The sequence below is a fragment of the Meriones unguiculatus genome, chromosome 6 (assembly GCF_030254825.1).
Source record: "Meriones unguiculatus strain TT.TT164.6M chromosome 6, Bangor_MerUng_6.1, whole genome shotgun sequence".
Taxonomy (NCBI): Eukaryota; Metazoa; Chordata; class Mammalia; order Rodentia; family Muridae; genus Meriones; species Meriones unguiculatus.
The window spans coordinates 73860364-73887637 of NC_083354.1; the positions used below are offsets into that span (position 1 = coordinate 73860364).

The 27274-nt window shown below is 40.5% G+C and overlaps 1 protein-coding gene across 1 annotated transcript in view; it reads left to right on the forward strand.

Annotated features, from left to right (window-relative positions):
- The window catches only part of LOC132646048 (baculoviral IAP repeat-containing protein 1a-like), an 85272-nt gene extending 58202 nt beyond the window's left edge, over positions 1 to 27070 (forward strand). Inside the window, exons 9-16 of the mRNA XM_060385629.1 lie at positions 2054 to 2135; positions 3236 to 3287; positions 3747 to 5867; positions 16287 to 16454; positions 18386 to 18538; positions 18853 to 18939; positions 22043 to 22207; positions 24874 to 27070. Of these exons, the coding sequence (XP_060241612.1) occupies positions 2054 to 2135; positions 3236 to 3287; positions 3747 to 5867; positions 16287 to 16454; positions 18386 to 18538; positions 18853 to 18939; positions 22043 to 22207; positions 24874 to 25238 (3193 nt within the window). The 3' untranslated portion in view covers positions 25239 to 27070. The remainder of the gene's footprint in view (positions 1 to 2053; positions 2136 to 3235; positions 3288 to 3746; positions 5868 to 16286; positions 16455 to 18385; positions 18539 to 18852; positions 18940 to 22042; positions 22208 to 24873) is intronic.
- Positions 27071 to 27274: the final 204 nt, after the last annotated feature.

Sequence of the window (27274 nt, forward strand, 5' to 3'; positions counted from 1 at the left end):
CCCCTATACCAATCATACTGTTTGAGTTTGCTTAAAGGCAGATATCCACAAAAGATTCCTGTAGTAATGGCCTCATAAAAGAATTGCTAGTTTATGTGCTAATCTGTGCTCAGTGATCTCCAAAGCATAAGGAAATCTTCAAAACAGTGGCCAAATAATGTTATTTTTCCTAAATGGAAATAACTCTGACATAATTTTCTCAGGAAAAGACAGAAAAAATCATAATGCAGAAAGGATTCTCCCCCCCAATAAAACACATTTATCCTAAAAACCTACAAAAGAGGGAAAGAATGAAAATGATTGCAGCATTTGGCTCTTCTTTGCTAGAGCTGTGTCAAACAGCTGTGCAGGCTTCATGACTTTTGCTATTTCCAATGGATATGGCTGTGCCATCAGATGCTCCCAGAGCCTTGGTGTGAGGTTGACATAGACATCTCATGTATGGCACTCAATAACCAATTATTCTCTTTACTACAGTGAGAAGCTTATGTAGCCAAGGATCAAAGCAGCAGCATTCCTTGCATAGGAACATAAATATTTAGAAGGAATTTTGACAGGATGTCCATTAAGCCAGATAGTATTCCTAGACCCTTCCCTGCTAAGACCTTTAGAGAGTTTTTGGGCCATGTGCTTTTGACCAGATTTAATTTAGGTTTTTGTTTTCTTTCTTTTTTTTTTTTTTTTTGCCTTTTTGAAATAGGGTCTCACTGTGTTGCCCTTTCTGTTCTGACTTTGCTATGTAGATCAGTCTGGCCTTTGACCCAGAGGTCTACCTGTCTTTGAGACCCAAGTGCTGAGATTTACAGGCCTGCACCACCACACCAAGATTGACCAGGTTCAGAGCATCTGTGAAACAGCCTCAAGTCCAATTCAAAAGCAGTTGGTTATCCCCAAAGATTCAGGCCACTCTTCACCGTTGGCCTCATCTTGTCTGGCATGATGGTGATGTTGTAGAATGCAGGTGGCCTTCCTCCATCAGCAGACTGAAAAACCTCTTCCAGTACTGTGACAGGGAGACAGCAGGGAGGAAATTCTGAGTCAGCTCCTCTCTATCCTGAAAGCAACATGCTCTGTGTATTCAGAAATAGGTCTGTAGTTCTGTCCAACTTATTTTGTGAGACAGGTCTCTCAGTAAGCCTGGAGCTGGCCAATGAGACTTACTGGCTGGTTAGTGAGCCCCTTCGGTCTTTCTGTCTCTCCTTCTCAGGCACTAAGTTTACACTGTCCCTATTGCCTCGCTATTACACAGGTGCTGGAGCTCTGAGCCCAGTCTCCATGTTTGCCCAGCAAGCATTTGCCAACTGTGCCATCTCTAAACTCTGGATATCTACTCAAAAATTTTATTTGTGTGATATCTATGTTTTTATCTTAAAGTGAATTTCATGTAGTTGGCACACTTGGATCTTGTGGGTTTGTTTCTGACAGTTTGACAAAAGTTGAAATGGTTAAAAATTACTGTTAACTAAATTCTTAATTGTACACTTTGTTTAGTATCTTTTAATGTCCCTTGTTGTTCTTTTTCCATGACTCTATAGAGTTTTGTCATATTTTAATCTGTGAATTTTTATTTATTTTTACCTTTTTCACTTAGGTAATGTTTGTTTGTGTGTGCAATGTGTGTTCTACATGGGGCCAAAGGGAGACAGGGATTCTCCTCTCCTTTATGTCAACCTCTTGTTCCCTTGAAGCAGGGTCTCTCTCTGAACCTGTTAGCATCCAGCGAGCCCTAGTTATCCTCTTGCCTCTGCACCCACAGTGCTGTGTCACTATTTTCTATTCTTTCTGATTGTTTTAGGTGGTTTCACGGACAGGCACTAACTCTGTTCTCACCCCAACACACTCCCCCAATATCCTCACCATTACTTTACAAACCACATGCATCGTTATTGGGACCCAGAAACTGAAGGTTATACAGGATGCAAGACTGACAGAGTCACTGAAAATGTTCACTTTCTGTTTCACTCCTGGTCCTGAATCTTCATGTTCTCCATAAACCTAATACAGACACTTAACTGCATGGAACCATTTCATGACTTTTATCTTCTTTGCATAGTTGTGTATTTCTTCAAAACTTGAAGTCCTCTGCAGAAGTGATTCCAGCCCTTGAGAGCCACCATGCACTTCTTGAAGCCATGGTAATGAGCCCTGCCCCTTCTCTGACTCAGCAACACATCATTGTGGGGTTGATCTGTGATTGTCAACTGTAAATATATCATAATTAAATACAGTCCATGAGAATCTAAGAAGCAACTGTCACATGATAGCTATAAATGGGGCTTCACACTGAACAATGAGCCCTTCTCCCAGAAGATTCAGACGCTTGAGACCCTTTTAGATTTCGACTTGATTAAAACGTAGACTAAACAGTCCATCTGCCCTTTTCCTGCAGGGCAGTAGGCTCGACTTTCTGCTAGAACTTTAGAACCTTAAACAAATGTGTCATTTTTTTTAGTTGGACTTTTGCTTGAGACAGATTTTCAGATTTTCAGCTTAGGCTGATCTTGAATTTTCTGTGTAGCCAAACCTGACCTGGAACTTTTGATCTCTGCCTTGGCCTTAAAAATGCTATGGTTCCAACTGTCTGCACCCATGTCCAGCTGATTTGACTTTTGATGTTGTTTCTTGTATTTAAACCAAGACCCTTTTTTGCTAGGCAAGCACTCTAGGACTGAGACATATTTCTGGCCCATGAATATGCTTTGTGAGCCAAACCAAATGCCAAGTAGTAAATCAGGAAATCTATTTTTGCAACAGAAGACACAACTACGAATTCAATGGGCATACCAACTGCTGCATGCTGCAGTTGTTTGGTAGGTGTGCTATGATTGCCTTCCCACAAAGCAAAAGCAAATCTGGGAATCATGGCTCATGTCTACAATATAGCATTCTGGAAGCTGAGGCAAGGAGATGGCTGTGAGTTCAGGATCAGCCTGGATTATACTATAAAACCCCATCTCTAAAAACAAAACAAAACAAAAAACCCGACAGCAAACAAACCAGAAAAAAATGAAGAAAAGAGGTTGAAAACTGAAAATATAATCAACTCTGGGATGAAGTGATATGTGTACAGTATTTGCGAATTTCAAAATGACATTGCAAGGGCTAGAAATGTTGTTCAGTTGGTAAGATACATGCCACAAACATAGTGAAGTCTAGAAGACATTGGGTTCTCAATGATAACATAATGTCTCACTATCATGCAAATTTTAATTTAATAAAGGATTTCTCTTTCGAGGAAATCACAAGTGAAAGTAATCAGGAGGACCCAGTTCATCCCACCAAGGCCGGTGAGAACTTGAAAGCACATGGGATTCTGTGTATTTGTACATGGGCTTTGGACAGGAAAGTGTGTTTATAATTGTCCAAGGAGCTCCTAGAGGAGAGCACTGAGGTGAAGGGAGCTGTGGGTGAGAGAGCGCTCCTATGGCATCTTGAGGCTGAATGCAGGACTACAGACACCAGTCCTCATGCCAGATCCAAAGCAGCCAGTGTTAAAGGCATCATGCAGCAGGCTGGTCTCCTGAGATCCTAAAGGGAAATTATGGTGCCAGGATATCCAAGTCCCTGTCAAATGAGAGGAATAGACATAGTACCCCACACTGATGCTATGGAAAGATGAGAGGGTCTTAGGGTATGGAGGGGGGTCATGGGAAGGAGAGGAGAGTCCTAATCCACTCTTAGCAGACAAGCAAAGCAATCAAAGAGGTGTGAAGGTACATCTTCCTCTGCCTCCCTTCTCTCCACAGGCTTGGCTCTGAGGGAAGCCCAGTGGTTTCAAGAGGCAAAGAGTCTGAGTGAGCAGCTGCGAGGCGCCTACACCAAAGCCACTTTCCGCCACATGAATTTGCCAGAGGTGTGCTCTAGCCAAGGCACTGACCACTTGCTTGGCTGTGATGTGTCCATCATTGCAAAGCACATCAGCAGGCCAGTGCAAGGGGCCCTGACAATCCCAGAGGTCTTTGCTAATCTCAGCTCAGTCATGTGTGTGGAGGGGGAAGCTGGCAGTGGGAAGACAACCTTCCTGAAGAAAATAGCTTTTCTCTGGGCATCAGGGTGCTGTCCCCTGTTGAACAGGTTCCAGCTGGTCTTCTACCTCTCCCTTAGTTCCACCAGACCAGACCAGGGTCTGGCCAGCATCATCTGTGCCCAACTTCTAGAGGCAGGAGGCTGTGTTAATGAAGCATGCCTAAGCAGCAGCATCCAGCAGTTAAAACACCAGGTGCTGTTCCTGTTGGATGACTATAATGGGATGGACTCACTCCCCCAAGCCCTAGAGACACTGATTACAAAAAACTACTTGTCACGAACCTGCTTATTGATCGCTGTCCATACAAACAGGGCCAAGTCCATCCGTCCACACCTGGATACAGTTCTAGAGATCAAAGAATTTCCTTTCTATAATACAGTCTCTGTGTTAAGGAAGGTCTTGTCACAGAGTATAACACTTCTGCAAGAGTTTATGGTTTATTTCGGAAAGAATGAGGATTTAAGGGGAATTCACAAAACTCCTCTCTTCGTAGCAGCAGTCTGTACTGACTTGTTTCAAAATCCTTCTGACCAGCCCTTTCATGATGTGGCAGTTTTCAAGTCCTATATGAAGTACCTGTCCTTAAAGTACAAAGCTGCAGCTGAGGCCCTCAAGGCCACTGTGTCCTCATGTGGGCAGCTGGCATTGAGAGGGCGTTTTTCTTCATGCTTTGAGTTCAACAATGATGACCTCACAGAGGCTGGTGTGGATGAAGATGAAGACCTGACTGCCTGCTTGATGAGCAAATTCACTGCCCAGAGACTGAGACCAGTCTACCGGTTTTTAAGTCCTCTTTTCCAAGAATTTCTTGCTGCCATGAGGCTGACTCAACTCCTGGGTTCAGACAGGCAGGAAGAGCAAGACCTGGGAATTCATTATTTGAGACAAATTAACTCACCCTTGAAGGCTCTGACCACCTACAACAACTTTTTGAAGTATGTCTCCAGCCACCCTTCATCAAAGGCAGGGCCAGAAGTTGTGTCTCATTTGCTTCAGTTGGTGGATGAGAAAGAGTCGCTGGAGAACATGTCTGAAGAAGAGGATCATGTAAAGCATGGAGCAGAACCTTCTTTTATAACACAGTCAATTAAAGAATTGTGGCACTTTTCTCCTGAAGCTTTGTCTTCAAATTTTTCAGAAAATTTATTGAGACTTGCTCTAAACTTTGCTTATGAAAGCAACACAGTTTCTGCATGTTCTCCATTGATTTTGCAATTCCTTCGAGGGAGAAAACTGGCTTTAAAAGTATTGAATTTCCAGTACTTTAGGGACCACCCAGAAAGCCTATTACTGTTGGCAAGTATAAAAGTCTCCATGAATGGAAATAAAATGTCACCTAATGTAGGTTATTCAGTCATGAAAAAGTGTTATGAAACATTACAGCCACCAACTATAGATGAGGACTATGCATCTGCCTTTGTACATATGAAGGAATGGGCAGAAAATTTAGCTAAAAATCAAGAGAATGTATACAGTTTTTTCAATAAAATGAATAACCAACGTAGCCATCTACCCAAAATAAATTCTGGCTATTGGAAACTGTCACCCAAGCCACACAAGATCCCTAGGTTGGAAGTTGCAGTGGCTGAGATGGGCCCAGCAGACCAAGCACTGCTCCAGGTCCTAATGGAAGTCTTCTCAGCTTCACAGAATATTGAGCTCTGCTTGTCCAACAGCAATGGCTTTCTTGAAAGCATCCACCCAGCTCTGGAGCTGAATAAGACCTCTGTCACCAAGTGTTCCCTGTGCAGGCTGGAGCTCAGCACAGCAGAACAGGAGCTGCTTCTCACCCTGCCTGCCCTGCAGTCTCTTGAGGTCTCAGGGACGAACCAGTTACCAGGTATCCCTGTGCTTTCACAAGCGGTCTGGCTGACTCTGTGGTTTCTCATTTTGAGTGTTAGATGAGTGAAACTTCTCAGACACAAGCCATGGATGTGCCTCGATAGGAGAGATCTGAATACTCTTACTGTTTGAGGCAGTGTATAAGGTCCTGAATCCTAGAATGGGTTTCAAGTAACTCAGAGAACACTAGGAAAATATTGCCACCATAGTTTCATCTCTCAAGGTACTCAGAAGGGTGCTTGAGTTGCTTGTTGTTGGTTAATGGGGCGTTGTATGTAAGATGATGCTGGAGAACCTTCTGCACTCTCGCTGCCCAGAGGAGGAAATGGCTTCTCCACAGAAGACATTTAATCTGCATAAATAATAATTATGTCTTCTTCTAAGCGTGTTTGATAGTTTTCAGGATAGACTTTAAAATGATGTTTTTTAAAATATATTTATTTAATTGTCTGTTTTCCTGTGCTTGTATGTTTAGTTGCCCTCAGAGGTAAGAAGAGAGTGTCAGATTCTTTGGAGCTGTGGTTACAGGTTGTTTCAGCTGCCTAATGTGGGTGTTGGGAACCTAATTGTGGTCCTCTGCAGAACAGCAGGAGCTCTTAGTTGCCGAGCCATCTTTTCAGCTCCTAGACTTTACTATCTTTCATTCAGTTAATTTCTCAGTCTTTATACCTTGGCAAATATTTAATTTTTAAATTTTGTTATTGTTAGTAGCAGAACTTTTATTTTTCTTAGCAGCATGCTATATGCTCAAGTATTCTTTGCTCTGTCTGTATAGTCCTTTTTCTTTTTTTAACTTTTTTAAAGACTTTTTTATTCTTTTTAATAATTTATTTAATTTTTATTTTATGTGCATTTGATGTGATGATGTCAGATCCCTTGAAATTGGTATCACAAACAGTTGTGAACTGCCATGTGGGTGTTGGAAATTGAACCCTGGTCCTTTGGAAGAGCAGAAAGCACTCTTAACCACTGCGCCATCTCTCCAGCCCTGTCCTTTTTCTTTTTAAGAATTACTTTTGAAACTATAAAATATATCATGTCCTTTTTTCTTATCTTCCATCGAAGCCTTTCCATATGCCCGTCCTTGCTCTCTTTCAGATTCATGGCATGTTTTTAAAATTAGTTGTTGATATTGATATTGACATATATACATACATGTGTGTATATATATTTCTAATATACTTGTATACTAATTATGTGTATACATTTCTCAATACTTAAATACTGGCTCAGTCTGAATACTACTACTTGTATATATGACTTAAGGACTGACCATTTGTTAGGACATAACCAACTGGCATGCTCTTCCCTGGGAAGACTGGTTTTCCCATCATTAGCATCCCTTAGGTTTTTATAGTTCTTTGTGTAGGGTTGAGGCCTCATGAGCTTTCAATCTTTCTTTTTCCTTTTTATTTCTTTTTTCCTTCCTTCTTTTTCTCTCTCTGTTTATTTTGTTTGCCTGTTTTATTGTTTTTACTTACATTTATTTCATTATATTTTTGACAATGTTATACATGAGTGCTGTATTTACATACTTTCTATGCCATGCTCTCTTCCCTCCAACACCTACTATTGTTCCCCAGTTCCCTGTCAACCTAGTCTACATATCTGTATATATAAACACATATATAAATACAAACTGCTGAGTCTATTAGTGTTGCTTGTATATGTATGTGCTCAGGCCTGACCGCTTGGGATTGGATAACCTGCTGGGCATTGTCTGTGGAGAAGCTGAATTCCCCCTCAGCGTCCACTAAGCATACATAGCTCTTCATCTAGGGGTGGGACTACCCATATTGTTTTTAACTGGTGTTGTCATTGTATAGGCCTTGCTTAGGCAACCACATTGTTGAGATTTTATGGTGTAGCTTTCTAGTCATATGTATGGAACTCACTATCTCATAGCAGATATTCTGATCCTCTGGCTCTTACAAGCTTCCTTTCCCCTCTCCTACCATGTTCCATGAGCCTTGGGTATAAGAGCAGTTTTATATATATATATCAATTGGGGTGGGCTCCACATGGTAGCTTGTTCTCTAGATTTTGTCCAGTTGTGGACTTACGGTATAATCTTTTGTGAAAAAGAAGCTTCTTTGACAGGTGGTGGTGGCATACACCTTTAATCCCAACACTTGGGAGGCAGAGGCAGACAGAGTTCTGTGAATTTGAGACATTCTGGTCCACAGAGTGATTTCCAGGACAGCTAGGGCTATGCATTGAAACCCTGTCTCCAAAAACCACACACACACACAAAAGGAAAAGAAAAAGAAAAAGAAAGAAGAAGCTTCTTTGATTTCTTTGATGCAGATCAACAGCTACACTTATCTGTGGATATAAGGACAAGTATTCAGAATGCAGGTAGAAATTACACTTGTTTAGCAAATGGCAAGAGTAGGCTGTCTTTCAGGGTCCATGACTTTACCAGCCACAGGAAGTTAGCTAGGTTTATGGTAGCAGACATGAATTTACTATTCCTGAGCAGCCTTTTTATTTTATTGGGTAGGTGTTGGTTACCTCCAAGATACAAAAAGCCATTAATATACCATAGGATATACCATCCATGCTGGTCATTGTTATGGTTCATAGGCTTTGTGGCTGGGTAGGACAGTGAATTGCTTTTCTCCCTTGACAGCTTTCATAGCACCTTTGGATACTGTGAGAGTTAATCTTGTTTGTTTGTTTGTTTTCTTTGTCTTAATCAGTGGTGAAAGAATGGTCTCAGAACTGTTTGTCTCAATTGGCCATTTAAGTTTAATTGTAAAATACTGGTTAATGATAACAATGCATCGTAAAACCTTCAGAAGAAAAGAAGAATGTTTCCTGGACCTTTGTGTGTGTGTGTGGCAGTTTTAAGTTATTAGTTTTCAAAATCAGTACTTTTTAATGGACACAACTTGACCAAAAATCTGTCACAGAATTTTGAGACCCATTAAAACAAGTTTAATGAGGAGAGAGAGAGAGAGAGAGAGAGAGAGAGAGAGAGAGAGAGAGAGAGTTAGTCTTTAGGGAAGAGGCTTCCAAGGTCAGTTCTAGATTCTTTCATGTCTTGAGCTTGAAATATGTGGTGTCTTGAGTAAAAGGATCCTGTCATCAAATTCTGGGAGGCAACCAAAGGAAACAGCAAAAGCCTATGTTATATTGGAGGGAAGGATCTCCTGACCACAATGCGAAGAGAAATTTTTATACCTTGCACTTGGACTTTATTTTTTTCATGGCATTTCACCTCTGGTGGCATAACTTCACTTCAGTTATGTTTATATGTACACCTATACTTACATAAATTATATGTGCATTTTTAGGTAAACATTAAATATGACTTTTTCCTGGGTTTTAAAAATGTGCCTCCTGTTTTTGGTTTTGGTTTTTAAATAGTGTCTTTGCTTGCACAGGTTAGATTTAAACTCACTGTGTGCTGGATAGTTATGCTTCTACATATCTCATTCTTGAAAAAAAAAATTTAATGTGATGAAAAATATCCACTCACAGATTCCAAAAGAGCTGATTGACTCTCATGCAACAGGTAGACAAAGCAGGGTAGGAATGTAGCTTAGCTGCTAGAATGTTGATATGCCATAAACATGCATTGTATAACATAAACATTCGTAAGATCTTGGGCTGTATTCCCAGCACTGTGCAAACAGAGCAAGGTTGTTCATGTTTGTATTCTCAATACATGGTAGGTGGTGGCAGAAGAAATTCACGGGCAGCCTTGGCTACATACTAAATTTAAGGTCAGACTGGGAACTTGAGATCCTGTCTCAAAATAAGAGAAATGAGAAAAATGTAGATGGAGGGATAGATGGAAGGGAGTGTAAAAAGAAAATGAAAGGTGAGAAATAATGTAATTTTATTTTAATCTCAAAAAAGTTTTAAAAATTAAAGATAAGAGAGATAGGATAAAAAAATATAGCTCAAAGTAGATCAATGACAGTTCAAGAATGAAACCATAACAGGTAATCTTTAAGACCTTAGATTTGAAAATGGATCCTTAACTATGACATAGAACACAAAAGAAAAAATATGCCTTTGAACTAAGAAAACAACCAACAGGTCACTATTACCCTAAGTTTACAGTAGTGGAATAAATACCTTGGCATTAATTAAGAGCTTTTTTTATTGAACAGAAGGTAGAAACACACACACACACAAGTAACATTGGACAAACCGTTCAGGTGTATTTATATATTTTGGAATATATGTATACACACATATGTGTGTGTAAAACAATTATATTTTTCTCCCTTCCTTGTCTTTGTTTCAACTTCTACCATGAACTCCCCTTGCTCTCAATCGAATTTATGACCTTTTTCTTTACATGTTTTATACACACATACATACACACACACACACTCTCACACACATATGCATATGCAACGTGCTCAGTCCATACAATGTTGCACACACAGAGTGCTGACCATTTGTCATTGTATAACAGTTGGTGTGCTCTTCCCTGGGAAGAGTATTAATCCCTGTCTTAGCATCCTTAGTTGCCTGACCTTCTTCCTCGTGGTTGAAGCTTCCTGAGCTTCAGCTTGTCCACATTAGCATGTCCATTGGTGTGAATCTTGTTGAGGTCATGTTTAGGAAACTTTCTTAGTGAGACTTCATGGGTGTAGATTCTCTGACATTTCCAGAAGACAGAACATCAGTAAAACTTGGCTCTGGCTCTTAGAATCTTTCCCATCCTTTTCCTTACAGTGATCTCTGAGCCTTAGGCCAACCAGTCATGTTGTAGATGTGTCAGTTGGGACTAGGCATCACAATTCTTAATTTTGATCAGTTTCAGTTTTCTGTAATAGTTTTCCTCTGTTGCAAAGAGAAGTTTCTTTGATGAGGGTAGAAATAGTCTGTGGGCACAAGGACAGATATGTAGAATGTAGTTAGGGATTATGCTGGTTTAGTACAGTAGTTTAGTACAGTGGAGGTTGTTCTTCAACATCCAAGCTTTGCAAGCCCTGAGAACTTGGCTAGGTTTCCAGTACCAGTCATGTCTTCCCTCTTGTTGAGTGGAACTTATGTCCAATTAGAGATGGTTGGTTACCATTAAGGTATAAACGTCACCATTACACAGTTAGAGGTATTGTGTCACGCTGGTCATTGCTGTGGTTCATAGATATCATAGCTGTGAAGAATTGGTTGCTTCCCTCCCTTGGAAGCTTGCATACTGCCTTCTGGTACAACAAAAGCTAGTCCTCAGGGAGGAGGCTCTCAGGTCAGTTCCAGCTCACATCTTAAGGTCCTGTGTCTGAAGCACATGGTCTCTTCAGCAATAGAGATATATCTTCCACCTCTTGAAGGCAAACAATGCCATCAGAAATAGTCTTTAATGTTTGGGGAGCTTCTTAGACAATCCTGACTGACAACACAAAAAGAGGGCTTCTCATGCCTGGTGTCAGGATTTTTGTTAGATAACCTAGGGCTTTTGGGAGGAGCATTGTCAGCACAGATGGGAAATTTTCATTTAAATTATGTATATTTGTATGGTATTTATATATGTATGTATGTATGTATATAAGCACATATTTATTACTTAAATGTATCATAGGTATTTTTAAGTGGATAATTAATAGTCCCTCCATCCTCCTTCTCTATTTGTCTCCTTCCTCTCCTCTGTGTTTAAAGTCCTCTGTTTTTCCTATTTACTCTTTTACATTGCTTGAACCCTGCGATTTCCCCTCTGTTGCTATTTCTCTCTCTAGTGCTCTCCTCACAATGGTCTTTTCCCCCATTTTTTATGCTGTTACTCCAGATTATATACTCATATCTGAGATTTTGAGCCAGGAACCTCAGGTGACAGTTGTCTTTTCAGGTTTGGGTTACCTCACTTGTTTAGTTGGGCCAAGGGCCTGTCAATCTTGTTTATCTTCTCAAAAAAGCCACAATTCTTATTTGTTGATTCCTGGTGTTGTTTTATTTTAGTTCATTAATTTCCACTTTGAGTTTTACTATTTCTTGCCATTAGCTGGATCTGGGTTTGGTTTCTCTTTATTTTTCCAAATGTTTGAGTTGTACTATTAAGTCATTGATCTGTACTTTAGCTGTTTTTTTTTGTAATGTAGTACTTAGAGCTATAAAATTGTCATGTAGGATTATTTTTAATGTGTCTCCAGGTTTTTGTGTTGTGTTGTATTAGTTATAGGAAATCTTTTTCATTTCTGTCTTGATTTGTTCTTTGACCCATTTATCATTCAGTAATGTGTTTAATCTCTGTAATTTGTGTATTTCCTAGAGATGTGTTTGAAGTTGATTTTAAGTTTTATTATATTATGGTCATACAGGATACACTGAGTTATTTAAATCTTTCAGAATTTGTCCAGATTTGTTTTGTGTCCCAGAATATGATCTATTTTAGAGAAGCTTGTGTGCGTAGCTTAATAGACTTTATATTCTTTGGTGTTTGGGTGAAATATTCTATAGGCATCTGTTAAGTTCATTTCATAGATGATGTCATTTAAATTTGATATTTCTATGAGAAATAGGGTATTGAAACTAGGGTATTGAAATGAGCTAATACCAATGTGTTGGTGTTAGTGTGTGTCTTTAATTCCAGTAGTACACTTTTTATACAATTGGATGCACCAGAATTTGGTGAATATATGTTTATAATAATAATGTGTTCTGGTTAGCTGTTTTCTGATTACAGTGAAGTATTTTTCCTCATTTCTTCTACATCATTTTTGTTTATTTTGTCAGATATTAGCATAACAATGCCTACTTGACTCCTAGTGTCATTTAATTGGAGTATTTTGTCTATTCTTTACTCTATATAAGTGCCTATCTTTATTTATTTTTTTAATATTCATAGAAGCTATATTCTTTTTTACAATAATTTTTATATATTTTTTTATTAATCACAGGTTATTTACTTTGTATCCCAGCCATGGCCCCATTCCTCATTCCCTCCCAATCCTGCCATCCCTTCCTCATCTCCTTCCTGCCCCTTTCCAAGTCCACTGATAGGGGAGGATCTCCTCCCCTTCCATCTGCCCCTAGCTTATCAGGTCTCTTTAGGCCTGGCTGCAATGTCCTCTTCTGTGGCCTAGCAAGTTGCTCCTCCCTCGGGGACAGGGGTGTCGAAGAGCCAGCCATTGAGTTCCTGTCAAAAATAGTTCCTGTTCCCCTTACTAGGGAACCCAATTGGACACTGAGCTACCATGGCTACGTCTGAGCAGGGGTTCTAGGTTATATCCATACATGGTCCTTACCTGGAGAAACAGTCTCATGAAAGACCCCTGTGCCCAGAGATATTTGGTCCTTATGGAGCTCCTGTCCTCTCAGACAATTAGGAATAGTGATTCCTCAAGATCCAGCTATACCACTCCTAGGCATATATCCAAAAAATGCTGAAGTACAAAACACGGATATTTGCTCAACCATGTTCATAGCAGCTTTATTTGTAATAACCAGGACCTGGAAACAACCTAGATGTCCCTCATTTGAGGAATGGATACAGAAATTGTGGTACTTTTGCACAATGGAATACTACTCAGCAATTAAAAATGAGGAAATCATGAAATTTGCAGGCAAATGGTGGGACCAGAAATGACCATCCTAAGTGAGGTATCCCAAAAGCAGAAGGACACACATGGTATATACTCACTTATATAGACCTATAAGATAGGATAAACATACTGAAATCTATACACCTAAAGAAGATAAACAAGAAAGAGGACCCAGGGTAAGTTGGTGAATCCTTACTTAGAAAGACAAATGGGATGGACATTGGATGTAGGAGAAAACAAGAAACAGGACAGGAGCCTACCACAGAAGGCCTCTGAAAGACTCTACCTAGCAGTGTTTCAAAGCAGATGCTGAGACTCATAACCAAAACTTGGGCACAGTGCAGGGAATCATAAGAGAGAAGGGGGAGTTAGTAAGTGCCTATCTTTAAATCTAAGATAGTTGCTCATAGACAACAGATAGATGAATATATTATTATTATTATTATTATTATTATTATTAATATGTTTCTAGAGACAGGGTTTCTTTGTTTGGCCTTGGTTATCTTGGAACCTGCTCTGTAGAACAGGCTAGCCTCATTCACAGAGATCCATCTGCCTCTGCTTCCTCAGTGCTGGAATTAAAGGTTGTGCTACTACTGCCTGACATGATTTTATTTCTTGATTCATTCAGTCAGCCTGAATCATTTGATTGGAGAATTGGGACCATTAATATTTGAAGGTATTATTGAAGTGCATATGTTGGTTGTAGTGATGTGTTGTTGATTTCTGGTGTTGTTTGTGCTTTCAGTGCTACTTTGTACTTTAGTAATCATACCTTCAAATTCCTTCATCTCTTAGCTCAGTTCACCCCTCTCTTCAGTCTGAAATAATGTCTCCCTTAATTTCTTTAGGTTGGTTTTTTGGATATAGTTTTTGTAGGCTATTTATATCATAGAATTTTCCCTCCAATCAAGTATGGTAGATAGTTTTACTATCAGTATTAATCTAGATTGTCTGTTGTGGTTTTTTAGGATTTGATATGCAGTGACACAGAATTTTCTGGCATTCAGTGTTTCCATTGAGAAATCAGCTGTTATTCTGATGGGTGTTCCTGTATGTGTGACTTGTGTTTCTTCTCCTGATGTTTTCAAATTTTTTGTATACTTAATGTTTTCATTAAAATATGCCATGAAGCAGAGTGAAGGGAATCTTATTAAAGAAGGGCGAGAAAGACCTGGAGGGGTCAGGTGCTCCACAAAGAGAGAAACAGAACCATAAATTCTGGACACAGGGGTCTTTTCTGAGACTGATACTCCAACCAAGGACCACTTATGGAGATAACCTAGAACCTCTGCACAGATGTAGCCTATGGCAGCTCAGTCTCCAAGTGGGGTCTCTAGTAAAGAGAACAGAGACTGTCTCTGACATGAATTCAGTGGCTGGATCTCTGATCATCTTACCCTGAGAGGGTGCAGCCTTGCCAGGCCACAGAGGAAGACAATGCAGCCAGTCCTGATGAGACCTGTTATGCTAGGGTCAGATGGAACTAGAGTAAGACCTCTCCTATCTGTATGCTGGGTGATGGGCATGGGAGGAGAAGAGGGAGGGATGGTCAGATGGGGAGGGGATAAAGGAGGGGCTATAGCTAGGATGCAAAGTGAATAAATTGTAATAAATAAAAAAAGAAACAACAATAGTTGAAAGGTTAAAAAAAGACATCAGTAATTAAAATTTAATTACTAACTACATCAGTAGTTAGTAATTAAATTATTGAAAGTAAAAAAATATGCCATGAAGAGTTTCTTTTCAGGATTTTTCTATTTGGTGTTCTCTGTGCTTCCTGTATCTTCTGTATGGGTATGTCTTTTCTTAATCTGGGCAAGTTTTCTTCTATGATGTTGTTGGAGAGCTGGTCTATGTCATTGACCTGGGCTTTTTCTCCCTCGTCTATTTCTCAAATTTGAAAGTTTGGTCTTTTCTTGGTGTCCTACATCTCCTATATGTTTCTTTGCTGTGTCCCCCCCCCCCCCATATTCTTTGCTTATTTCATGTACTTTATCTTCAAGTCCTCATACTGAATCATCTGCTTGATTCATTCTACTTGTAAGTCTGTCCTTTGAGTTTTTTAGTTCAGTTATTGGGTTATTAAATTATATATATATATATATATTTAGATTGACTCCTTAGTGTTTCTATCTTTATTGAATTTTATTTTCAAATCCTAGATTTTCTTTGTCATTCCATCAGTTTTATGATTGTGAGCTTTGGATTGGGCCTACAAGTTGGATATGGCTCAGGTGGACACCGGAGCCTGAGCTGATATGCAAGATATGCATTTTAGTCCAAGCTTGTGGGGGTTGGGGAGGGTAGGAGGTGGGGAGCATCAGAAAAACTCACCCACTTAGACCCTGGAGAAGATTGTGTAGGATGTGGCTGAAGGTTGGGGCTGGAAAGGAAGGCAGGGTGGATTGTGAAAGAATTCTAGAGTTTGGCAGTGACACAGGCAGAGGTAGCTGGACTAGACCCAGGTAATGGATGTGGGATCCAAACTAGATCTAGGCAGTTTGGGGATGGATGAGAGAGGAGGGTTGGAGAATTACCTGGACAGACTTTGGAAGAGGATGCACAGGATCAGGTTGGTGGAGAGGATCTGAGTTACATTTTTATGTAAGTTGGAGGTAAGAATTCAAATATAATTGTTTGCATGTGCAAAACCAGTTGTTTCCCATGCTGTTTGTTGGTTGGGGAAAATTTTATATATGTTGTGAGTCTAGAGACCAGCACAGGGCTTCCCCTGTAGTATCTAATCAGCAGATGTAGCAGATGGCAGTATCTTCATGGCTGTGCTTCCTACACAGATGTTAGGAAGTCTCAGAAATTTCATCCTGAAAGCATTAAAATGGCTAAAGATGACAGCACAGCTTAGAACCTCCACTGGGGACCTTGAGTGATGGGAACTATGTACTGCTTTCCAGATCAGCTCTTTGCAAATTTGGACAAGTTCCTGGGCCTGAAAGAACTGTCTGTGAGACTAGATGGCAAAGCAGATGTGCTTTCAGTCCTTCCTGGAGAGTTCCCAAACCTACACCACATGGAAAAGTTATCTATCCAAACTTCCACAGAGTCTGACCTCTCCAGACTAGGTAAGGATGGTGCTTGGATCTCCAGCTCATGTCTCAGCTGGAAAAGCTACTTGGCTAGTAATTGTTACTATCATTAGTTAAACCTTCCCTGGGCTTCAAAGCGTGAACTGTGTCCATGGGAAGGTGTGGGAACAGTACTCTACCTCCTTAAGAGGGCAGAGATTTATTTGTTACCCAAGTCTTTAACATGTGGGGAACTGTTCTCAGCCCTTCACAACCGCTGACTCAGTCTTCACAGCCCCTGTGTGAGAGAAGGTTTGATGATTATTGCTGATTGTCAGCTGGGGAAATGAGGTCAGCAATGGCTCAGGGCTAAGGAAATGTCTCTCCAAACAGAAGGTTTGACTGCACAGCCTGAGCTTTACACTCCTAAAGCTTCCCCTGCAAAGCAGTGTGTGGAGTCCTCTTCTTTTGCTGTCTGAGTGGCAAGTGCAGATCTGTCTACTGAGGGCAAAGGAATCTGACTGGGAGCAGTGTAGGTGTTGCAGCTCTGAAAGAAAAGGCTTCCCCTACAGGAATTCTGCTCCAACTGCCTGGAGAGTTTCCCCAGTGCAAGTGTAATAGCTCTGCTTCTGTGGGGGAGGTTTCCCCAGCAAACGTTCTGCTCAGCCAAAAGGGTTTTGGTGTGCTCCAGAAGATATCCTGGCAGTCCAGAGCCAAGGAATACCACCAAGCCACACCACATAACAAACCTCGCACAAGAGATTTATTGGGAGGGAAGACTTGGGGGGGGGTTGCTTCTTCTCAAGCAAGAAGCAGCAGAGAATTGGGTGGAACACAGGGTTTATGTAGGGTTTCATGGTGTGCGGTTGGAGGGGCACAGCTTTCCAGGGAGGTCTAGGAGTGGAGGGATTCTGTGGCCTGATTTTTGGGATGAGATCATGGATTGAGACAATTTTATTGCTTGTAGGCCTGGGACCTTGTGGGTTTACAATGTACACAAAGTTTACAAAGGGAGTACATGGCTTTTGAGTTGGCTTGAATAGCCAAGAAGCAGTTAGAACCTTTTCTCCATTTCTCTTCATCCCAGCCTCTTGTTGACAGACAGCTGTGCAGCCATTTTTCTACAACATGCCATTTAGCAAAATGACAAAAGCACCATCAGATCCTTAATTTTTAAAGCACTGAACACTAAGGAGATGTAAGCTAGGAACTGACATGGCAGATTTGCATGTCAAAAAGTCACTAGAGTATGGAGGCTCCTGCCTATAGTCCCAGCATTTGGAAGGCTTAGACAGGAAGACTATCACATCAAAGCCAGCCTCTCCCTGTAAACGTAGTTATGTCCAGGCTAGTCGGAGATACAATATGAGACCCCGTCTGAAAAGAAACCAAAGCAAGCAAACAAAACATTTTCCAAGTTGAAGGTAAATGTGCTTAAGTCAGTCCTGTTGGCTTCAGTCCCCTAGATCTGTATGGTGAAAGGAAACATCGAGTTCTCCCAGTTTTCCCCTGACCTCCCAAAATGTGCTTGGCACATGGATGATCTCCACACACCACATACACATAGACAAAATGAATAGGTTTACATGTTTTTAAAGTTGTGTTTCAGAGTTGTTCTCTTTTTTTATGTTACTTTGCACAGAATTCCTATTGTGTCAGTAAAGGGTGCAAACATGGAGACATCAAGATGCTGACACTGGGGGTGAAATATAGTGAACAGAAATAGTTTTCTTTTTCAGTTCTCTGTTTCCAGAGGGGGTCCAGAACTTGCCCCAGGTCATTTGCCCAGTAGTCAGCTGCAGAAACTGAGCATAACCCCAATGAATGTAGTCTGACTTCTAGATACTGTACCATTGTGTCATAGAGGCACTGGGCCACCAAGTCACTGCCTGTTTAATCACTGTAGCTTGAACTGATGTATTGAGGGTCAAATTCTAGTAGAAATTCATGGCCTTCTCTCATTTCTGAAAATCCTTCATCTTTTGCAGTTAAATTGATTCAGAACTCTCCAAATCTTCATGTCTTTCACCTGAAATGTAATTTCCTGTTGAATTGTGAGTCTCTCATGGCTGCGCTTTCTTCCTGCAAGAAACTCAGAGAGATTGAGTTTTCTGGACAATGCTTTGAAACCACGTCATTTGGTAAGAACGGTAAAACTTTCACTTCAGATGCTTCTTTGCACAGTCATTCAGTACTCTAGGATTAAATTGCAAATGTTGTTGTGGGAACTGTGATCACACTTGATCTTCAGTGAGGCTTTCACCAAAGTGAAATACATCTGTCTACTATTTAAATCTTTCATTTTCAGAGCAATGTCTTCTACTTAGTCATAGTAATTCAACCTGAATATTATATCACCTTTCATCACATTTGAAATACTCTTTATTTCAATGATATTCTTCTTTGTCATAGGAAATGTGTCTGGCCTAACTAAAATTTATTTTCTCTTTCCTAGTCACCGTCTTGCCAAATTTTGTTTCTCTGAAGATACTGAATCTTAACGACCAACACTTTCCAGATAAGGAAACATCAAGAAAGTTTGGTAAGTTTGTAAAACATTGTTTCTTAATTTATTTTTCATCTTCTCCTCTCCTGCGTTCTAGAATGAGCCCACAACCAAGCAAGTTGTGTATAGTTGTTCCTTGACACCCATGGCAGTTGGGTCTAGGGCCTGCTGCTGCTGTAAACACTAGAAGATCCTCTATGATACAAAATGGTGCCATGTTTGCCCATGACTCCACACATCCTCCATGTACTTTAACCCATCTCTCCATTGCCTACAACACCTATCGCCCTGCAAACAAATGTTATGCTGTGTTCTTCTGGGAATATTGAAGAGGAGAAGAGTCTGTATGCGTTTGGTACAGACACAATGTTTAAAAATTCAGCCTGTGGCTTATGGAATGTGCCCATACTTTAGCACACTAACTCATCTATCCAGTCTCCCCACAAAGCACACATACACACATTCACACACACACAACCACACACATGTGCACGCACATTCACACACAGAGCGTTGTTATCTCTACCTAAAAGAAACAAAAGGGATCAAGGAGAAACTCAAGCTCTCCTTATGCACAATAAATCTGAGAAGAACTGTGAAGAGAAAGCTCTCTACCCTATATTGACATTGTCTTGCTTTTTTTAAGTGTTTCCCAGAAATGCTCATTGTTTGATGAGACTAGATCTCAGACTCAGCACAGAAATCTGAACACTTGCCTCCTCCTGACTGGGTCTTATGAGGCCTGAGGAGTGGCCTTTCCCTGGGCCTTTATTGTTTACATTCATTGACTTATTTCAAGTCTGTGTTGGGTGGCTGTGCATGATCCACCAAAGTATGGGTCATGCATCAACCATGCTGGTCCTTTGGAGGACACCATAGTGATATTCAGTCTCACCTCTCCCATTCCCCTTCCTCACTTGTTGATCTTCATTCATTAGTCCGGTGCCGTCTTTTGCCACACCTTTTGCATACTCCACAAAGGTGAGAGGCCTTCTGTTTCAATGATTTCTAGGGGAAAAACACCCCCATAGTTTCTAAGAATGCTTTGTCTACGATCCCTTTAAAAATGACCTGGCTTACCACAATTGAAACATCTCACATTTTGATTGTTCTTAAGACTGTTAGAAATTACTTCTGTTATCAGAGCAGCATTATAAACATGAGATCCAATATCAGCCATATTTCTAGTCCATTCATCTATTGGTGCCAATCCTGCTTAAAAGGACTGCTCACACTTTTGCATTCTGAATAAGCATTTTTTCTGTTTTGGTTTTTTTGAGAAAGGATTTCTCTGTGTAGCCATGGCTATCTGGAACTCACTCTGCAGATCAGGCTGGCTTCAAACTCACAGATCCACCTGCCTCAGCCTCCTGACTGCTAGGATTAGAGACATGTACCAACACCACCTGTCTCTGAATTAGCATTTCAAAAGCCAAAAATCCAATCAAAATGTCTGACTCGTGAATCTGATACTATTTTATTCACAGCTGAAGTCAATATTTGCAAAAGGGTCAGTATAGACATATTTTGGTCTTTGTAGATTTTAGTAAATGACTCCAACCTCTTTCCTGATTCTTCAACTTTGTACCAAACATTTAAAGCTGCTAAGCAACAAAGTGTCATGGTGTGATTATCATATTCAAGCTACCTTTGTAACTCCTCATATTGACCTTTACCTAGCAATGGATCCTGGGAAATATTAATACTTCCAGTCTTATATCATTGTTCTATTGTCCTAGCTTCCTCTTTCTACCATGTTTGCCATTGTAACTGAGAACTGGCTTCCAATATTGCTGTTGCCAAATCTTTCCAGACAAAGGATAATTCTGTTCTAAGTTGCCAATACATAGGGTGAATGCATACCAAATAAAATTATTACTTCTTTCAATCTCAAATTCAATATGCCTATAAGATTCCATTTAACTTCCTCAGAACATTGGGGGTGTCTATCATCTTTTGTATAGTTATGTATAATCTAAGGTTGGATTTCTAATAACCTTAAGCTGCCCCTCTTCAGTTTCATCATGCAGTGGCACAGTAAGTTCTTATCTAAATGTCTCTGTCTTTGTCTGAGTGTTGTTCTCATTTTTATTTATAAGTATCTCTAATTTTTCTTCTCAGGCTTGTATCCTATCAGTCCACTTTTGATATTTTTATTTTCCCTATGTCTCTAAGTTTTCTTTTTTTTCTTTGAGAGGGTACAAAAATCTACTATGGCTATTAAGGATAAAATATTAATTGCTAGGCTGGTGTAACTATAATCTGAATTATGTCAATCTCAGTCAAGTCGTTTATCCTTTCATTTACTGCTGCTGTTTTAAAGCTATTTAAAGCAGGATTATGCAGGGTCTGAGCACCTTGTATTATGGTATTTCTCATCTTAACTTCTTGGAGAATTTCCAGGTGACTTACCAAATCTTACAGCTTCTCAGTTTGTCTGCACTGGCATAATTTCTCTGTTCATGTGTTTGTGCCATGTGTTGAAGCAATATATATATATATATATGTATATATATATATGTATATATGTATACATATAAATTTTTAAACAAATTTCAATCACTTAGTTGCAGCAATAAAGATTCAGGAGCAAGATGCTTGGGTAAAAAAATTTAAAAAGCCTGCTATGACAGAAGCAGAGAAAGCATTCAGCTGACCTTCCTGCTTAACCTATGTAACAAAGGGAAACTCTTTTTCCCAACACCATCTCAAAAACCCCTCAAAACTCAATGTCTTACCCTTCTACCTCCCATGTGTTTCTTTATCCATCCTTCTGACTTTCTCTTACTCTCTATTTTTTTTTCTACATTCACTCCCTATCAACTGATTTCTTGCTCCACCTCTTGAACTTTTGTTGACTTTATTTAATCCTGTTCAAGCAAATTCTTGGATTAAAGGTGTGTGCTAAGGCTAAGCCCCACCACAACTAGAAACAGGATATTTTGATAAACAACACAAGCCTGGGATTCACAGTGTGATCAAATATCCTGGAGCACTGACCCCTTTTGTCTTCTTCTTTGAGAGGGCAGTGATGAGGAGGGCCTCTGTTAGGTGGGGCCTCCTAGAGGGCAGAATGTCTAGGTCACAGCTGCTCATGGTGGAACAGCAACAGAGGATGGCTTTGTTGTGTCTCCCACAGCAAAGGCTCTGGGTTCTCTCAGGAACCTGGAGGAACTGCTTCTTCCCACTGGGGACGGGATTCACCAAGTGGCCAGACTGATTGTCCAGCAGTGTCTGCAGCTTCAGTGTCTCCGAGTTCTTGCTTTTCACCAGACCTTGGATGATGACAGTTTGCTGGAAATTGGTAAGCTTACCTCAGAGAAAAGGTTTCACCCTGTGTGCAAGCAGTGGTGCCCTTGGAGCTACCTGCTGCAAATGTCTAGACCTGAGAAAGACTTCCAAAGCATTCCTCATTTGCACTATCATGCTGCTGCTTCTCATGCCCTTTTGAAAATTTAGATTTATCTTGGTCTAAGTGGGAAGGTCAGTGCTCTCCTTTTTTTTTTTTTTCTTTAAATGTGGTCAAGGTAAAGGGGTAAGGGAGGGAAGGTAGAGAAGTGTTCAGGCTGTGGTTTGTTTTCCCAGTGCTGGGGATTGAACTCAGTACTTCACATACACCAGAGCAGTGTTCCGCTACTGCACCACACCCCGGTAAAATCTTTGTCTCCATACTTGTTACTTTAGATACCTGGCCGTATCCCCTTTTGGTCAACTGGATACTGGCAATATGTAAACAAGTTGTAGCAAATTGAAATATAGAGCTGCATCCGTTTTCCTGTACATGTTACTGAAACATTTGCCATCTAATCAGTGTGGCAATGAACCAGGTTAGGGCACAGAGCTTCCCCAGTGCCCGAAAGCCCAAGTTGTATCCATTCTCCAACAGTGTCCTCCACTTCCATACACAAATGACCACTGCACTGCTCTCTCTCACCGTAGCTTTATTTACAGCTAGACTTTTCTATAAGGGAATTCTATAAGATAGGCAATGTTTTGTCTTTTTTCACCAAAAATTGTGTTTGTACCTTATTTCAGAATAATACATATGACCATAGTGTATTGATTTCACTGCTGTGCGTCTAATCGTTATTTGACTACCTGTGACCTCTGTGTGTCTATTCAATGGGCACTTGAGTTGTTTCTAGTAGCTGGTTACTGAGAAGTGCTTCTAAGAGCATTCATGTAAAATATACATGTTTGGGTATTTCTGGGGATGGAATTTCTGAGATACCTCACATATATTGATTAAACCATGTTTTTTGCTTAGATGTGGTACATGCTTGTAAGTCTACACTTGAGGAGGTTCAAGGGTTCCTTGTCTAAATAGCAAGTTCAAGGCCAGGTTGGGTCACATGAGACTGAGCACAAAGAAACAGGAGCAAAAGTCTCCATGGTGTTGTGGTAGCTTTTACCCTCACCAGAGGCTGGTTCACATTCTGTCCCTAGTAGATATTGTCAATCCCTTGTAGTTTGGGTACTCTGATGATTCTCATGGGTAATGAAATCCAAGGCTTTACTGTTGTTATAAAAAACAATTTTACCAATAAATTTTACCAATAAAGACTCAGGAGTCAGATGCCAGGATGAAAACCTACTAGCTCAGAGAGGCAGAGAAAGGACCCAGCTGACATTCCTTCTCAGCTCAGGTCTGGATGGAAAAAGCCCAAAAGGCTTACTAGCTCAAGTGACAGTTCAGGAAGGAAAGGCCAAAAAACCCGAGGCTGAGGGCTTCCTAGTTCAAAGCCCCAAAGCCATGGAGCTGAAGAGCTGAAGCCTAAGCTAAAGCAGAGCTTGAGGTAATGGTTCTTTTCTATGTCTCCACACTGTCTTAAATACCCCTCAATGCAAAGTCCCTCCTATTCTTTAATCACTATGAGCTTGTTTATTGCTCTGCCTCTTGATCTAAGGTTAACTTTATTAAATTTGGTGTACAGAAAGCTCTTAAGGGTGTGTGCTAGGGCTGGGTAAACTATACCATAATCACCTGTTCACAATAAAACATTCTTGGACTAAAGGTGTGTGATAGGGCTTGTTATGCCCAATGGTAACTTTTCAGGGGTGTGGGTCAGGCCTGCTACTCTCAGCTCAACCAAACGTGATAAGAACAGGGTTTTACAGTTCACAATTATGGGGTTCATAATGGAATCAAATATCCTGCACCACTTTAGTTGAGGAGTTGAGGAACATCTTTCAGATTGACCAGCAGCTGAAAGAAAGACATGAGACAAAAAAGAAATGGTTTACCTTTCTCAGATGCACCTCAGAAGCCAGACAGATCCCACTTGGCTAATGGATACTGCACTAGGGCTCAGAAATTCTGAGAAAAAAACACATTATCTTAAGGTGAACCCATCTTCCTAAGGGTGGTCTCCTAGCCAGGTCCCTGACCTGCCCCACATGATTAACCCTTAAAAGAGGAGCTAAGGGCATGATTCCATGTGAGATAGATTCCATTATTTGCACCATAATTACTTCCAGAGGGTGTGTTTAAATCTCTAGGTGTGAAACTGGAGATGTACTCAGCAGTGCTCATTTAGATTGTGTGAAGCCCTGAGGTCATGCCCAAGCACCACAAAAGTCAATCAGTCATTCCATCAATCAGTCAGTCATTCAGTCTATTGATCTCTCCGCCACTTTGTCTACCTTCCTTATGGCTCTCATTTTCTTTTATACCTTCAAGCTAAGTGCAAAGCACATGTAGAGTTGTAAGATCTTTCAGGTAGATCAGTGTTTTTGTTTGTTTGTTTTTTACCTGTCTAGGCACTTTCTCCTGATTTCTGTTCCCCTTTGCAGTTTGGCGAGGTCGTTCCCTATCTGCAAAGCAGCTGTTTGGTGCTTTCAAAGAATGACCTCTAAAACATCATGTTGACCATTTCCTACTTTCATTGTCAGGGTTGGGAGTAGTACCAATAACTCGTCACGATTACTGACAGCCTTGTAATTCTCTTTTTTAAATGTTTTGTTTTCTAGCCAAGGTAGCAACCAGTGGAGGCTTCCAGAAACTTGAGAACTTAGATCTTTCAGTGAATCACAAGATTACACAGGAAGGATACAGACATTTCTTTCAAGCTCTCAACAACCTGCCAAACTTGCAAGAGCTGAACGTCTGCAGGCTTCTCTCAGAATGCATCCAAGTTCAGGCCACCACTGTCAAGGCTCTGAGTCAGTGTGTGATGAGACTGCCCAGCCTCATCTGGCTCGGGATGCTCAGCTGGCTCCTGGATGAAGAGGACATGAAAGTGATGAATGCTATGAAGGAAAGACACCCTCAGTGCAAACGCTTGACTATCTTCTGGAAATGGGTACTGCCATTCTCTCCTGTCATTCAGAAGTGAAGGATGCAGCTGAAGGCTACTGACAGTTTTAAATATCTGATTTCCTAAAACATTTTACTGTAGCTAAGCAAGGTGGTACTCCTCTGTCCTTTCAGCATTTATGAGACTGAAGTGGGAGAATTAAGAAGTTCAGAGCAGCTTGTGTTGTATAGCAAGATCTTGTCTTAACTAATTGGCCTGCTCTTTGATCACCTCCCCCTGAGCAAGAAGCAGTCTTACCAGGCCACACAAGATGACAATTCAGCCATTCCTGATGAGACCTAATAGACTAGGATCAGAAGGTAGGAGAGGGGGAACTCCCCTATTAGTGGACTTGGGGAGGGGCATGTTTGAAGAAGGGTGAGGGAAGGTGGAATTAGGAGGGGAGGAGGTAGAGATTTATGGGGGGATACAAAGTGAATAAAGTGTAATTAATAAAAGTTAAAAAAATTAAAAGCATAACTAACCATCATATGAAATAATATTTATTAAAGGTGCAGGCTGCTGATACTTTTCTAGAAGCCTGCCTGTTCCTCACTAAACTTAGCAGCTATGATGAACAGTGCCTTGGCAGTCCTTGTATGGTCTTCCTGCCTAAAGATTACAGCTTTTGTCAAGTTCACGCAGAGACCACTCCATTGCCAAGGTCAACAGGAATGGGCTGGGGAAAAGAACATCAGTGTATAAAAGGAAGGAGTATTTGATGGAGGTAAGAAACAGACAGTTTAGTATTGCATCATTCTCACACATGATGAAGCATGAGGCAACTTTACCACAGGATGCAGCTGACTTTCCAGGAGATGCTTAGTATTTGCAGGGCTTTTGTATGTTCGCCAGCATTGGTGTGGCCATGCTTACTGTCATGTCTCATTCATTGCCAATGTGAGGGGGGAAATGGGCTTAGAGAAAACTGCTATTCTTCCAGAGGATTTTGAAAAGTTTGCATGTGCTGTAATGGCCTTAAGGTTTCCTTTGTTTTTCCATTTTGTTGTTTAGAGACAGGTTTTCACTAGGTAGCCTTTGATAGCCTGGAACTGAATGTGTGGATCAGGCCTACCTGGAACTCACAGAGATCTGTCTGCCTCTGTCTCTTGGGGACTAAGATTGTTAAAATCATATTTGTAGAAACATTAAGGACTCAGGGATATATTAACTTGGCTTTGACATTCATTTAGTATTCCACATGTATATAAAAATCTTATCTTGATACTTATGTTGGCTTAACATAAATATATACTTTTAATTGGTCAATTTATACCTCAATAAATCTGGAGGAAATAGATTTCCAAACAGATTTTATTAAATCTTTGATTATATCTGTAAAGTTGAGTCAGAAAGTATTCTTACTTTCCATTCTACTCCTTTCTGTATTATTCTTTATCTTACAGTTCCCTGTGTTATTTTTATGTTTAAAATAAAAGATTCAGGACCTTGAGAGATGTTAAGAACACTTGTTAATAGATTGTTAAGAACACTTGTTACTTTTACAGAGGACCCTTGTTTGGTTCCAAGACAGTCTCTCTCTCTATTTCTCTTTCTGTTTTCCCTCTCTGTTTCTTTTGAGACAGGGTTTCTCTGTGTAGTCATGGCTGTTTTTAGACTCATTCTGTAGAGCAAGCTTACCTGAAACTCAGAGACACCCTGTCTCTATAGGATCAGACATTAAATATTTTATTATCTGATTTGACATGTAATACTTTATTGTCAGAAATGTTTAAATGTTATAACAGAATCCAGTGAGTAGACAGAAATGACAGGTCACTCTGTTCCAGGTAGCAAGGTGTAGTTATGCTAACAATGAGGTGGACTGGCAGTGTTTTCACTAAAGAAATCAATAAATCTGTAATTACTAATTGGCCTTTTGTACCTTATTCCACTTCATTACTGGTAACTCCAGTGGGGCCCATCACTGGCCTCAGGAAGCACCTGCTCCACCTTCTCTGAGGCATCACTCCTGCTTTCCTCCTCAGAGAGCTGCAGCTCAAGCCCCTGCTGTTTCTCCTCTCTGACCACATGTGTGGTGGGGGAAGTAGGGGTCTGAGTTCTCCTGACTTTGT